General features: G+C 45.9%; 1 protein-coding gene across 1 annotated transcript in view; it reads right to left on the bottom strand.

Moving 5' to 3' along the window:
- Positions 1–16,344, bottom strand: part of STPG2 (sperm tail PG-rich repeat containing 2) — an 867,800-nt gene that overhangs the window by 250,406 nt on the left and 601,050 nt on the right. Inside the window, exon 11 of the mRNA XM_073589766.1 lies at positions 384–549. Coding sequence (XP_073445867.1) covers positions 384–549 — 166 coding nt within the window. The remainder of the gene's footprint in view (positions 1–383; positions 550–16,344) is intronic.

Here is a 16,344-nt window from a genome sequence, read left to right as displayed (position 1 = left end):
AAAACATCATTGAACTTTGTAAGTGTGTATATTAACTGTCTAAATGGAATTTTGTCAATCTTAGGCTTTAGCTACCACATGACAACCATAATGGGGCCTCTTATTTCCTTTCCATTTTAAACAAGGGTTATACACCTCGTGTCAGATTTGATACCGTCTTCACGCCAAGAATGAGTCCTCATGCAAATCTGACACAAGAAATTAGAATGACCATTCTACATATTTAAGCTTTTTTTCATGAACAGTAAAACTAGATTTTCTCTGAAGCATGGAACTGAACACAGGACATAAAATGTCTTAGCATTTACTATGGACTAGTACTCAGTAATTAAAATGTTTTACCTTCTACCATGTACTAATACACGGGAAATAAAATGCCTTACCTGGCACCTGAAAATCATTCTGAGGAGTGAAATTTCTTGGGACCACACTTAAGAAAGAAGCTTGTTTTCTTTTAGATTGGAAGGTCCTCGGTGGGCTGTAACTCTGTTTACCATGAAGTTTTTCATAGGATTCAGCTACATTATATGAGCCAGGCGGTGGTATATCCTAGAATACAAATAATACACATTACAATTTCAATCTAAAAAAAAAAATCAACAGGAAATATTTCTGCAAAGTTTAAAATATTAAGATAAACGTTTCTTTAACCTTATATATTTTAGTTCTTTTTTCCAGTCTTCAGTGTTTAACCAGAATAAAAGACCAAAAGTCTTAAATTATGTATGTAACATTAATTGCCTGGAATCCTGAATGACATCAAATTTAATCTGAGTATTTCATTACACAGTGTCAGTATTCTGAGATAATTCTTAATAATCATATAGGAAATGTTTTAGTTTTGACCTTAATGACTGAAAATACTATATGAGTTGTCACACTTTTGCTTAATGACTAAGAGGTTACATTATAGGATGCCATTACTCAGTGAATATATGACACACATACTCAATTTGCTCGCAGTATGAAGTAAAGCAGTTTCCACAAGACATTATTATCTTAATTACAATACATTTTTTTAAAGCACTAGAGACAAAGTAATTGTTTCTTGGGAATAAAATTTGTGTTGAATTCTAGGAAATTCACAGGTCTTGTTGAATTTGAAAAATTTGCAATTCAGTTATCGTGAATCTACAAAAACATGCCGGCCGCCCTTTTACACATTGCAGAAGACTGTGTCAGCCTCTAAAGGATCACATGACCTCATAATTCTATTCAGATATCACATCATAGAATCATATAATGCTAGATTTGGAAGGAACCTCCAGGGTCATCGTATCCAACAGGTGTCTGTCCAGTCTCTGTTTGAAGACTTCCATTGAAGAAGAACTCACCACCTCTCGTGACAGTCTGTTTCATCAATTGATCACCCTCACTGTTGAAAGGTTTTTTCTACTATCTAATCTGTATCTTCTCCCTTTCAATTTCGTTCCATTGCTTCTCATGTTTCCTTGTGGAAATGAGAATAAGGATGATCCCTCTATACGGTATATCCCTTCAGATATTTGTAAACAGCTATTAAGTCTCCTCTTACCCTTCTATTTTGCAATCTAAACATTCCCAGCTCTTTTAACCATTTCTCATAGGACATAGTTTGCAGTCAGCTCACCATCCTGGTAGCTCTTCTCTGAACCTGCTCCAGTTTTTCAATGTCTTTTTTGAAATGTGATGCCCAGAGCTTTACACAGTACACCAGAAGAGGTCTGACCATAGAGGCGTGGAGGGGGATAATTACTTCATGTGATCTAGGCTTTATGCTTCTCTTAATACATCCCAGAACTGTTTGCCTTTTTTGCTTCTGCATCACACTGTTACCTCATGTGCAGTCTGTGGTCTATTAGTGTACCTAATATTGCAAAGCTTGCAATTTGTTACCATCTTTCAGTTAGCCATTAAAAGGTATCAACCACTGGGGACTCTCAATTCTGAATATTTTAGTATACCTGTCATTTTAGTATACCTGTCTTTTTCACACATGTGGTTGCTTTGTTCTATTCCTTCCCATTCTGTATATGTACTGTATTCTTCAGATTATAAGATGCATTTGGGGGTGCATCTTATAATGCAGATATACCTTATCTGTGCTGCTGCCGCGCTGTGTCCGTGTTGCTGTTGCTGTGCTGTGTCCCAGGTGCTGCCACCGTGCTCTGTCCGGTGCTGCGGGGAGCTCTGCCGACATTTTGTGAAAGGCCAGAGCCCCTGGCAGTTCTTCCATAGTTTCCTGTGCGATGGACTCCAGGAAAATGGCCACAGGGAGGCGGAGCACACGCAGATGGAGAGCTCGGCACCAAGATCAGCACCGGGGACAGAGTGCAACGGCAGCACCAGACACCCGCAGAGGCACGCCACACATCAGAACATCCCCTCATCCCAGCCTGTGGCCTGTAGCAATGTTCCATTCTTGCATCATCCAGCAGCAATCCTGGGACCTTGCTTCATCGCAGCCACCACCCTTGGTAAGCAATAAGATGCATGGATTATAAGAAACATCACCATTTTATTAAAAAAACAGTTTTTTTCCTATTTTACTCCTCAAAATTTGGGGTGTGTCTTATTATTCAAAAAAAGGGGTAATTTTCTATTTTCTTGCCCACATGAAAAATCTTGCAATTCTCCATGCTAAATACCCTTTTTTAGCTGCTGCCCATTGTTCAAGCTTATCTAGATCCTTCTGAATGCTTTGTCTTTTCTAGTGTTGGCTATCCATCCTAGTTTTGCATCGTCTGCAAATTTGATTAGTTTACTTTAGCTCCCTTGTTTAGAACATTTATAAAAATGCTGAACAACACAACGGCCAGGACAGAGTCTTGTGGTATTCCACTTCAAACACTCTTCCAATTGGATGTGCAACCTTTTATTACCACTTTTTGAGTACGATCACTGAGCCATTGATGAATCCACCTAACCATAACCTTGTCAATCCTACACTTGGTTATTTTTTCCATAAGAGTAGTGTGAGATACCTTATCAAATGCTTTGCTGAAGTCAAGATATACTATGCCTACCATACTTCCCTGAACCACCCAGTCAGTGATTCCATCATAGAAGGAAATTAAATTAGTCTGGCATGACTTGTTTGCTACAAACCCTTGCTGGATTTGCTTAGTTACTGTATTTTTATCCAAATACTTACATACATGCTATTTAATAATTTGTTGGAAGATCTTTCCTGGTATAGAAGTAAGGTTCACTGGCCTGTAGTTTCCTGGGTCCATCTTCTTTCCTTTTTTGAAGATATGAAGAACATTTGCCCTTCTTTAATCTTCTGAGATTTATCCTGGTCTCCAGGAATTTTCAAAGATTCTACCTAGTGTTTCTGCAATTTCCTATGCTATCTCTTTCAGGACCCTGGGATGTACACATGACATGGCATTGTACAACCAATTAGAAGATACTATCAGGGCTTGGATAAAATTTAAGGCAGCAAATGCAGCAGTCAATTTAGCGTGATTCAGAATAAAGAAAAGATGCCAGGACTCACTACTCAGAAGTAAAGTGAGCACCCTATAACATTGGACAAACACTCTAGATAGTAATGTGCTGTACAACTGCATCAGTGAAGAATATGAGTGTAATACTGAAATGGGAATGGTGAAACCACAGTGCCATGGTCCGAGCAGAGTCTGGAGGACCGGGATTAGGTGAGCACCTGACCTTTCACTAGAGCCCCTGATGGTGGGGTTAGGCTTGGCTCCCAATGAACTACAGGTGTTACTCCATGATAGACCATGGATGCCCAGCAGCTGACCTCCAAGGGACTGGTAGCTGGGACAGCTCAGAAGAAAAGGACAGTTGCTGCAAACTAGCACTGCAGGAACACAGGAAGCACAGATACTGATGGGTCCAGTTGGTAAACAGATAGACATTGGTAGGTGCAGGCAGATAAGCACTGGCATGTGTGGGCTGGTACAGCAGGTATACAGATGAGCAGTATCAAAGAAGGAAAGCTATCCTGCAATAAATAGATTGGTGAAAACATTTTTAAAAACAAAAATCTTTCATATATAACATAGCTAAAACTATGGTATGAAACCATTAGTTTAGAAAAAAGGCAAGTATCCTGGGAAACTCATGGCCTTACGCATTTCAAACCGACTGGTTCTTAATCATTGATCAGAGTATTCCCATACTCAAAGTTGCCCTAAAATAAATATGGGAGTGGAAGGAAATGTGAGAGGAATAAACCTCTCTTACTACCCCTCTCTCCCTCCCCAGACACTCCCACATAAGAATGCTCATTATTAGTGATGAGCAAGCACTAAAATGCTCGGGTATTTGTTGCTCGAGTCAAGCAAATTGGAACACTTGGGTACTCGGAAAGAACAGTGAGCCCAATGTAAGTCTATGGGAGACCCGGGCATTTTTACCACGATCAACCCCGGGGGTCCTTTTAAGGTCTAAAAACATCTGAAAATGATGGAAACACTGCTCAAATGACACGGGAACATCATGACAAATGCCCCTGGAAGCATTTCTGACTCCTAGGTCACAGCTGTAAACAATGTTGTCAGAGTTTCACGCCCTTTTTACAGGCGCACCAAAAAACCCACAAAAACAAAACCAAAATGGATTTTGCTGGGAAATATGTTAAGGAATATCCTTTCCAGGTTAATGACTTTTATCAAAGCCAAAATAATTAACCCAAAACAAAAATGTTCCACCACCACATGGGCTATATTCACACAAAGCGTGTTTGATGCGTTTTGCAACTTTAGCATTGCTTTCACCCAATACAAATGCATTCACTTGGAAATATCATTGTAACATTTACTAACCCTAGCTGGCCATGTGGTGTGTGACACATAAGCAGACACATTTTGTTTCATTTGTGAAGGAGGGACTCTTAAAGTCACAGAGCCTATTTTTACAGGGGCATCAGGCAGCATTAATCTTCTTAAAGAGCCATTATTAAATAGTGGATGCTGTTATTGCCTATGCAGTGAGTGGATGGGCTGCCAAGAATTACAATGCACCCCAATACCCCTTTCACAAGAGGTACAGGAGGGCTTCCTGAAAAAATGTTGCACTGAATGCAAGGCAAGGCCTGCCCCAAAGTTACATGCACCCCAATAAGCTTTTCAAGCCACGTACTGGAAGGCCACAGGAAAATACACTTCACATTATTCATTTTGTACTCCCAAACTCTTTTCTTATGCATGGACAGCAAGGCCTGCCCTGCTGCCAAGTCATATGCACCCCAATTTGCCTTTGAACCCAGATACTGGATGGGCACAGGAAAATCCGCTTCATATTATTCATTTTGTACTCCCATTATGTTTTGTTACACATTGACTGCAAGGCCTGCCCTGCTACCAAGTCATATTCAACCTAATAAGCCTTTGAACCCACATACTGGATGGGCACAGGAAAACCCACTTCACATTATTCATGTTGTACTCCCAAACTCTTTTCTTATGCATTGACTGCAAGGCCTACCCTGCTACCAAGTCATATGCACCCCAATATGCCTCTGAACCCAGGTACTTGATGGGCACAGGAAAATCCAATTCACGTTATTCATTTTGTACTCCCATTCTGTTTTCTTATGCATTGACTGCAAGGCCTGCCCTGCTACCAAGTCATATGCACCCCAATAACCCCAATCCCCCTTGGAAGAAACAAAACAAAACAAAAAATAAATAAATAAATAAATAAAATAAAATAAATAAAAAAGTCCCATTAAAAAGGAGCGGGTCTCCTAGACTTGTAATGCCCATACACTAAATGTATTGCCTGGCAAACATTTTCCCCTGTGGGGTATACCTCAACCTTTTCCATAATTAGTATTTTATGTCCAGCATAACCTGCCACCCTTGTAGGAATTCGACACTGGCTGTAGCAGTGCGAAACACGTTAATCCTGGTGATCTAGTGGCGGTGGATGATGAGACATGGAGGAAGGCCTTATTATAAACTATGCCCAATTTAAAGGAGTGGGCCTCCTAGACTTGTAATGCCCATACACTAAGTGTATGGGCTGGCAAACATTTTCCACTGTGGGGTACACCTCAACCTTTTCCATAACAAGTATTTTACGCCCAGCATAACCCACCACCCTTGTAGGAATTCGACACTGGCTGTATCAGCACGGAACATGTTAACCCTGGTGATCTAGAGGCACTGACAGTGGATGATGAGATGTGGAGGAAGGCCTGATAAAAATCTATGCCCAATTTAAACTAGCGGGTCTCCTAGACTTGTAATGCCCATACACTAAGTGTATGGGCTGGCAAACATTTCCCCTTGGGGGGGTACATATTAATTTAAATTTGGTGACGGGCATCATAACACCCTTGCCAAAAAATAAAGTGGCCAGAGCATGAAGGAATATGTTCACCCTGTTGATCGAGTGGTGGTGGACGGTGAGGAAGAGGAGAAGGAGGAGGACACCAAATAGCAAAAATCAGGAAGCATATACATATTGGGCGGGTGTGAAGAGGTGCATGGGAACACACCTCCCAAAAAGACACTACATTGGAGGTTATGTTTCGCTGTCATCATTTGGTGGTGTCGAGAAATCTGGCCCAATCCATCCCTTGTTCATTTTTAAAAGAGTCAGCCTGTCTGCATTTTCTGTTGACAGGTAAATGCGCTTATCTGTGATAATTCCGCCAGCGGCACTAAAAACCCGCTCTGACAAATTGCTAGCGGCAGGGCAGGCCAGGACCTCCAAGGCATAGAGAGCCAGTTCATGCCACATGTCCAGCTTGGATACCCAATAATTAAAAGGCACAGAGGAATCATGGAGGACGTTGGTACGGTCAGCAAGGTACTCCCTCAGCATCTCATAAAACACTGCATTCCTTATCACATTACCCCACACCTCAGGGCCAGGGTGATGGGAGGGTCTGAACAAACTGTCCCAGAATTTTGCCACTGTTCCCCTGCCTCTGCTGGATTGGAGTTGTGTCTCTCTTGCCTGTCCTTCTTGGTTGTCCAACGAACAGTTATGTCTGCCCCCAGCGTTTTGAGATGGAATTTTTTTAATAGTTCTGCAACAATGGCCCTCTGGTACTACACCATTTTAGTAGACCTGTCTGCCTCTGGAACAAGAGATTGAAAGTTATCCTTGTACCGTGGGTCTAAAAGTGTCACTACCCAGTAATGACTGTTACCCAATATTTTTACAATACAAGGGTTACGGGAAAGGCAGCGCAATATAAAGTCAGCCATGCGTGCCAGACTGGTAACAGTCAAACCTTCCGTGTCCTCACCATCAGGATGACTGACCAAGGTGTCCTCCTCCTCTTCCTCCCTGTCCTCTGGCCATCCACGCTGAACAGACGGTATGAAAGTTGTGGTTGTAGTACCGTCTATAGCACATGAAAGTAGCTCCTGTTCTTCCTCCTCCTCTTCCTCATTCTCAACCAATCCACCTTGGGATGACATGAGGCTGGGCTGTGTGTAATCACCCTGAATGGCTCCTTGCTCCATATCCGGGTGTTCCGCTTGAAATGCATCCTCTTTCACTGTGAGCAGAGAGCTTTTAAGAATGTAGATGAGTGGGATGGTGAAGCTAATTATAGCGTCATAACCACTCACCATCTTGGTGGACTCCTCAAAGTTTTGGAGGATGTTACATATGTCTGACATCCATGTCCATTCCTGAGGTCTTATGTGTGGAGTCAAACCTAAATAATGACGGCCTTTTTGATGATGGTTTTCAACAACTGCCTGCTTCTGTTCACAAATCCTTTCCAACAAATGCAATGTAGAGTTCCAACGCGTGGGGACATCACACACCAGTCGGTGAGCCGGAATCTGCAATCACTGCTGAAGCACGGCAAGGGCTGCTGAAGCTGTAGCTGACTTTCTAAAATGGGCATACAGGGGAAGTACTTTCACCAGCAGATCCAGTAGCTTTTTAGAAAAAGTTGAACAACGAGGTTAAGCACATGGGCCAGGCATGGTACTTGTGTCAGTTCGCCTTGCTTCAGAGCCGCCACCAGGTTCCTGCCATTGTCACACACAGCCATGCCTGGCTGGAGGTTCAGCGGTGTCAGCCACATATCTGCCTGCTCTTTTAGAGCTGTCAACAACTCTTCAGCATTATGTGGTTTGTCACCTAGGCAAATTAGCTTCAGCACAGCCTGTTGCTGCTTGGCTTTGGCAGTGTTGCAGTGCTTCCACCTTGTGGCTGATGTGCTCATTTCGGAGATGGAGGCTGAAGAGGAGGAGGTGCAGGAGCTGTACACTGTGGGGGCAACCCTGATTGATATAGAGCCTGCAATCCTCAGATTCAGGAGGACGTTGTCACGCGGGGCTTAGGACCACTAAGGCAGAAGTACCCGGGGCCCCTGTGGTGTCCCTTTCACTAGGGGAAACCCTGTCTGACCCTCAACCCAGGGTTTTTGCTGAAGGTGCAAATGCCTGAGCCTCCACCCTTTCCTTATCTCCTGCTCAGCCCTGCACTTAACCCTCCACCCTCCACCCAGTGAGGAGACACACCACCAAAGCTCCCACACAAATAAGACAGACAGGGAGAACTTAAACTGCACTGCGCCGCACACACACAGGAATATACAGTAATGTGAACAGGGCACAACTAAACACAAATATGGGAAGGAGAAAGGATAACGACGGATCATACGACACCAGATACGAATCTCTCTCTCTGCAACACCTCCACTCCAGACCGGAACCACTTGGTATGAAAACACAAGCTATAATCGGCGACGCCCATATGCCAGTATGACTATTTAAAGACCGTGGGCGTGACTAACCTTCCAACCTGGTCTCCAGCAGGATTAACCCCCGAGAGCCTGAAGATCAAGCCGGCGCCACTGAGGCTATAGTGGCTGGAGGTGGAACTACCTCTGCCTGCCAGACGCTGTGGTGTGAACAGCGTCCGACATGACAGTACCCCGTCTTCTACGAGGGACCCCAGGGCCCTCAAGACTCATAGGACCCGGCTTGTCCGGATGACGACGGTGAAAAGAACTGACCAGCCGATCCGCATGTATGTCTGAGGCTGGAACCCAAGACCTCTCCTCCGGACCATACCCCCGACAGTGCACCAAATACTGAAGAGTACGGCGTACTACTCGAGAGTCCACTACCTTGGCGACCTCGAACTCTAAATCGCCATCCACCATGACTGGAGGTGGCATCGGCATCGTGTCCACCAAGCCTACCACCTTTTTCAATAAAGCCCTGTGAAAAACGTTATGTATTTTGTACACCGCAGGAAGTTCCAACCGATAAGCCACTGGGTTAATGATGGCAGAAATCCTAAAAGGCCCAATAAACCTTGGACCCAGTTTTAAAGATGGAATTTTGAGTTTTATGTTCTTCGTAGCTAACCACACCCATTCACCCACACACAGGTCCGGACCTGGCACGCGTCTACTGTCAGCCACCCGTTTGTACCTGGCACTCATGCTCAACAAACGCTGTTTCACCCGCCTCCAGACTGATGACAATTGGGCTCCTAGCTGATCCTCCTCCGGGACACCCCCGGAGTCACCCTGACGTAAGGTACAAAACTGAGGATGTTGACCGTACACACAAAAGAATGGAGACTCTCCTGATGACTCTTGGCGGTGATTATTTAACGCGAATTCGGCCAGAGGAAGGAAAGTAGACCACTCCTCCTGGTTGTCGGACACAAAACATCGTAAATACTGTTCTAGATTTTGGTTCATGCGCTCAGTTTGTCCATTAGACTGTGGATGAAACGCCGATGAATGTGACAACTTGATCCCCAACCTTGAGCAAAAAGCTTTCCAAAACCTCGCCACAAATTGCGTACCCCTATCAGATACTATGTCAGATGGTACTCTGTGGAGTCTGAGCACCTCCTTCACAAATACCTGAGCCAACGTCTTAGCATTGGGCAAAGAAGACAATGCCACAAAATGCGCCATCTTTGAAAAACGGTCAACCACCACCAGGATGACCGTGTTCCCTGCCGAGGCTGGCAAGTCAGTGATAAAATCCATGGAGATTTCTGTCCATGGCCTATTGGGCACCCCCAGAGGCTGTAGCGTGCCAGCAGGACGGGTTCGGGGTGACTTAGCCCTAGCGCACGTGATGCAAGCTGCCACGTACGAGACCACGTCCTGCCGGATTTTGGGCCACCAGAAACGACGCGATACCAGCTCTAAGGTGCCCTTCACCCCTGGATGACCAGCCAGTACCGAATCATGGTGTTCCTTCAACACCTTAAGCCGAAGATGCAGGGGTACAAATGATTTGTTGGCGGGAAGTCCTGGTGGTATCTCCTCTTGGGCCTCGGCAATCTCCGCCTCTACCTCCGTCGTGAGAGCCGAGACCACTACCCCTTTCTGGAGGATGGGTACCGGCTCTTCCCGAGGTTCTCCCCCCGGAAAACACCTAGACAAAGCATCCGCCTTGGTGTTTTTAGCCCCGGGACGGTACGTCACAAGAAAATTGAAACGAGTAAAAAACAATGCCCAGCGAGCCTGCCTAGGAGACAGACGCTTGGCCGACTCCAGATAGAGCAGATTCTTATGGTCGGTGATAACTGTGACCTGGTGAGCCGCCCCCTCCAAGAAGTGTCGCCATTCCTCAAAAGCCAGTTTGATGGCCAACAACTCCCTGTTGCCGATATCATAATTCCGTTCGGCCGGTGACAGCTTCTTGGAGAAGTAGGCGCATGGATGCATCTCGCTCAAGGACGAGCCTTGAGACAGTACTGCCCCCACTCCCACCTCCGACGCATCAACCTCTACCACAAAAGGTTTAGACACGTCTGGTTGCACCAGAATGGGGGCTGAAGCAAAACTATTCTTCAGACGCTCAAATGCACGTATAGCCACCTCAGGCCAGTTCGCCAGATCGGCACCCTTTTTTGTCATGTCAGTGAGCGGTTTGGCGACAGTCGAAAAGTGTTTTATAAATTTCCTATAATAATTCGCAAACCCAAGGAACCGCTGGAGTGCTTTCAGACTCTCCGGCCTCTCCCATTGCAGCACCGCTTGCACCTTAGCGGTGTCCATTTTAAAACCGGCTGCGGACACAATATATCCCAAAAAGGGCAACTCCTGGACAAAAAATAAACATTTTTCCAGCTTAGCATAGAGCTGGTTCTCCCGGAGCAACTGTAACACCTGCCTAACATGCTCCAAATGAGTGTCCCGATCGCTAGAATAAATGAGGATATCATCCAGGTATACAATCACAAATCTCCCCAGGACATGAGCAAATACATCATTAATAAAATGTTTGAAAACGACAGGTGCGGTGGTCAACCCAAATGGCATAACCAGACTCTCAAAATGACCCTCAGGAGTGTTAAACGCCGTCTTCCACTCATCCCCCTGACGGACCCTTATGAGGTTATACGCCCCCCTGAGGTCCAGCTTGGAAAACCATTTCGCCCCCGCTACCTGGTTGAACAAATCCGGGATCAACGGCATTGGGTAGGGATCACGGATAGTAATCTGGTTTAACTCTCGGAAATCCAGACACGGGCGTAACCCCCCATCTTTCTTCTTAATGAAGAAAAACCCCGCGGCTACAGGCGAGGACGAAGGCCGGATGTGTCCTTTGCTCAGACTCTCCGCGATGTAGTCTTTCAGAGCTTGCCTCTCAGGACCAGAAATATTAAACATCCTGGCCTTAGGTAATTTGGCCCCGGGTTTTAACCTAATCGCACAGTCATAGGCTCTATGTGGAGGCAGTTCTGAGCAACCCTTCTCAGAGAAAACATCCGCGAAATCCTGCAAAGCCTCCGGCAGGCTGGGCGTCACGGCGGACACACATGTGGCCAAGCATTTGTCTTGGCAGAAACCACTCCATTGCACTATGTCCTGAGTTTTCCAATCAATTACCGGGTTGTGCCTGGACAGCCATGGAAAACCCAGGACCATTTGAGCTGGGAGATTACGGAGGACCCTACATGTAACCAACTCAGAATGTAGGACCCCAACGTGGAGTTTCACCTCTGCCACAAACTCAGTAATCTCCCCTTGAGGGAGGGGAACAGCATTAATGGTCACCACCTGTATGGGGTGAGGAAGTTTTTCGATCTTAAACCCGGCGGTGTGTGCAAACTCCTCATCTATGAGATTGGTAGCGGAACCGCTATCCACAAACACTGATATAGGTAGCTCTCTGCCGGCGATAATAACCTTGGCAGGGAGCATACATTGAGATACCATCATGGAGGATATGCATACGCTCAGTTGGGTCTCCTCCATACCCTCTGAGCTTAACAGTTTTCCGCCGATGTGACCCTCTTAGGTAGTACCGGGCAAACGTTAACATAATGACCTCTTTTACCACAGTAGAAACATGCTCCGGGCTTCCGGAATCCCGGAGGGCGAGGCTGAACCTGTGCCACGCCAGCAATCTGCATAGGTTCAGGGGACTCATCTACTTCAACCACACCTGCACCTCTGCTTTCCCCCAGAGGTAGCGTCTCCTGTGCCCCCTGGCGAAAACGGCGATCAATACGTATCACCAAACTCATGGCAGACTCCAATGATGCCGGAGTCTCATACATCAGGAGGGCTTGTTTCACCCTCCCTGATACCCCATGAATAAACTGGCTCCGCAGTGCTGGGTCATTCCACTGTGTGTCTACAGCCCAGCGGCGAAATTCCGAACAATAGTCCTCTGCCAAGCGCTCCCCCTGGCGGAGGGCGCGGATTTTAGATTCCGCTAGAGCCAGTCGGTCAGGGTCATCGTAAATGAGCCCGAGGGCAGAAAAAACATTATCGACCGAATGAAATGTAGCAGAGTCAGCTGGTAAGGAAAATGCCCATGCTTGGGGGTCACCACTCAGTAATGACAACACCAGCCCTACTCGCTGGGCCTCATTACCTGAGGAGATTGGCCGCATGCGGAAGTATAATTTGCAGGCCTCCTGAAATACGACAAATTTGCTGCGATCGCCTGAAAATCGTTCTGGCAGCGGAAACTTCAGCTCTGCACCGATACCTGCAGATGCCGTTTGCACCTTTGCTACTACCAGGCCCTGCTGCTGAACTGCCCCTTTCAACTCGGAGACCTGTAAGGACAGCGCCGCCAACTGGCGGGTTATGGAATCCATGGGATCCATGGACTCCTGAAAAAATGTGGGCCGATTATAATGTCACGCGGGGCTTAGGACCACTAAGGCAGAAATACCCGGGGCCCCTGTGGTGTCCCTTTCACTAGGGGAAACCCTGTCTGACCCTCAACCCAGGGTTTTTGCTGAAGGTGCAAATGCCTGAGCCTCCACCCTTTCCTTATCTCCTGCTCAGCCCTGCACTTAACCCTCCACCCTCCACCCAGTGAGGAGACACACCACCAAAGCTCCCACACAAATAAGACAGACAGGGAGAACTTAAACTGCACTGCGCCGCACACACACAGGAATATACAGTAATGTGAACAGGGCACAACTAAACACAAATATGGGAAGGAGAAAGGATAACGACGGATCATACGACACCAGATACGAATCTCTCTCTCTCTGCAACACCTCCACTCCAGACCGGAACCACTTGGTATGAAAACACAAGCTATAATCGGCGACGCCCATATGCCAGTATGACTATTTAAAGACCGTGGGCGTGACTAACCTTCCAACCTGGTCTCCAGCAGGATTAACCCCCGAGAGCCTGAAGATCAAGCCGGCGCCACTGAGGCTATAGTGGCTGGAGGTGGAACTACCTCTGCCTGCCAGACGCTGTGGTGTGAACAGCGTCCGACATGACAGACGTGTTCCATAACAAGGTCTGACTGGGTCCCGGCTTCCACTATGTTAACCCAGTGTGCCGTCAGCGAGATGTCCCATCCCTTGCCACAAGCACTTGTCAACGTGTTCGTGGTTAGGTGTACTTTCACAGTAACTGCATTGTTGAGGACACGGGTAATGTTGTGGGACACGTGCTTGTGTAATGCTGGGACGTCATAGCGGGAGAAATAGTGGCGGCTGGCGACCGAGTACTTTCGGACGGTCGCCGCCAGCAGGTTGCGGAAAGCTTCTGTCTCCACAAGCCTAAAAGGTAACATTTCAAGCACAAGCAGATGAGAAATATGAGAATTGGAGTACTGTGGCCTGTGGGGCGTTGGCTGCGTATTTCCGCTTACGTTCCAATGACTGGGGTATGGACAACTGAAGGCTACGCTGAGACAAGGACGTGGACATGCTTGATGATGGTGATATTTGACTGTGGGCAACGGCAGGTGCTGGGTAGGAGGCATCTTCGCATGCACCATGGACAGGGGATTGGCTTGTACGCACAACCGTGGAAGAAGCAGTGGTGTCACCTGCAGACAATGTTCCTGGAGCCTGGGGTTGGGCCCACAAAGTCAGGTACTTTGCTGCCATGTGCCTGATCATGCTGGTGGTGGTAGGGCTACCCCTGCTGATGCTGGCATGACAGGTGTTGCAAATGGCCTGTTTGGGGTTATCGCAGAGTCTTTAAAAAAGTAACCAGACTCGGAAAGACCTAACAGTTGGACTGGCAACTTCCATCCTGTTGGTGTTATGGGCAATGGTTGCACGCCTTCTGTCTGCAGTCACCACACTGCTTCTTCCAGCCAGAAGGGGTGCTACACCTACCTCCCCCTGTATGCTGCTGTCCTCACTCTGCATGTCCTCCTGCCAGGTTGGGTATGTTACTATATCATCCACCACCTCATCTTCCACTTCCGCACCCTGGTCCTCCTCCTGACTTTCCGGAAATTGTGTCTCATCATCATCCACCTCTTGTGACTGTGGCTGCTCAAATATCTGCGCATTGCTACATGGAATATTATCTTGCCCCGCTTCAAGTGGACCAGGCATGAAGCACGAATCTACAAATGGAAAACTGAACAGTTCTTTGGAGTGTCCAAGTGTGGGATCAGTTGTCTCAGTGCAATCAGCATGCTGGGAGGAAGGAGGATCAGGGTGAGGAATATGCAGTCCAGATTCACAGCTACTCTGACATGATCATGTGGAAGACAGGGTGCTGGTGACGGTGGATAAGTAACTGGAAGTAATATCCATTATCCAACCAACAACCTTTTCACACTGCTCGGGCTTCAATAGTGATGTCTTGCCGCGGTCCCCTATGAATTCGGCCAAACTTGCAGGATGCAGATATATGAGCTAGCACGGAGATACCACACTGACAAATCTGTTGCATGTATTATTTGCTTTTTTTGTGCTAAATAGTGCTGTATATAACTACAGTGACACACAGGAAAAAAATGGAAAACCGACCTAAAATGGCCAAACTTGGAGCACGCAGATATGTGAGCTGGTACAGAGATACCACACTGACAAATCTGTGGCCTGTATTCTTTGCCTTTTTATAGTGATGAGCGAATGTGCTTGCCACTACTCGTTACTCGCCCGAATATTACGGTACTCAGTGTATTCGGTCTTTTTAGCCCTAAATTCAAGTTATTTTTGCTGACTGGCACTGTACATATATACAGCACTAGTTAGCAAAAAAAAAATAAAATACAGGCCACACATTTTTCGGTGTGGTATCTCCGAGCAGCTCATATGTGTGTGCGCTCAAAGTTTGGCTCGTTTTGGCCATTTTTTATTTGTCCTGGGTGTCACTGTACTTATATACAGCACTATTTAGCAAAAAAATACAGGCCACACATTTTTGGTATGGTATCTCAGTGTCAACTCATATCTGTGTGTGCTCAAACTTTGGCCAGTTTAGCCCGGTTTTCTTTTTTTGTCCTGGGTGTCACTGTGCTTATATACAGCACTATTTAGCCAAAAACTAAAAAAAATACAGGCCACACATTTATCGTAGTGGTATCTCTGTGCCGGCTCAAATCTCTGTGTACTCAAAGTTTGGTCTGTTTAGGACAGTTTTCTTTTTTTGTCCTTGGCATCTCTGTACTTATATACAGCACTGTTTAGCAAAAAAAAAATACAGGCCACACATTTTTCGGTGTGGTATCACCGTATCAGTTCATATGTGTGTATTCAAAGTTTGGCCATTTTAGGCAGGTTTTCTTTTTTTGTCCTGGGTGTCACTGTAGTTATATACAGCACTATTTAGCAGAAAAAAAATACAGGCCACACATTTTTTGTTGTGGTATCTCTGTGCTAGCTCATATCTGTGTATGCTCAAAGTTTGGCCAATTTAGGCCGGTTTTCTTTTTTTGTCCTGGGTATCACTGTAGTAATATACAGCACAATTTAGCAAAAACATAAAAAAATACAGGCCACACATTTTTCGGTGTGGAATCTCCATGCAAGCTCATATGTGTGTGTGTTCAAAGTTTGGGCAGTTTAGGACGGTTTTCTTTTTATGTCCTGGGTATCACTGTAGTAATATACAGAACTATAGCAAAAAAAATAAAAAAATTACAGGCAACACATTTTTTGATGTGGTATCTCCGTGCCTGCTTACAATTAAGAATTGTAATTCAGTAA

Source organism: Dendrobates tinctorius, unplaced genomic scaffold (assembly GCF_039654945.1).
Source record: "Dendrobates tinctorius isolate UK_male_01 unplaced genomic scaffold, ASM3965494v1 ptg000011l, whole genome shotgun sequence".
NCBI classification, from domain to species: Eukaryota; Metazoa; Chordata; class Amphibia; order Anura; family Dendrobatidae; genus Dendrobates; species Dendrobates tinctorius.
This window is presented reverse-complemented; position numbering and strand designations above follow the sequence as displayed.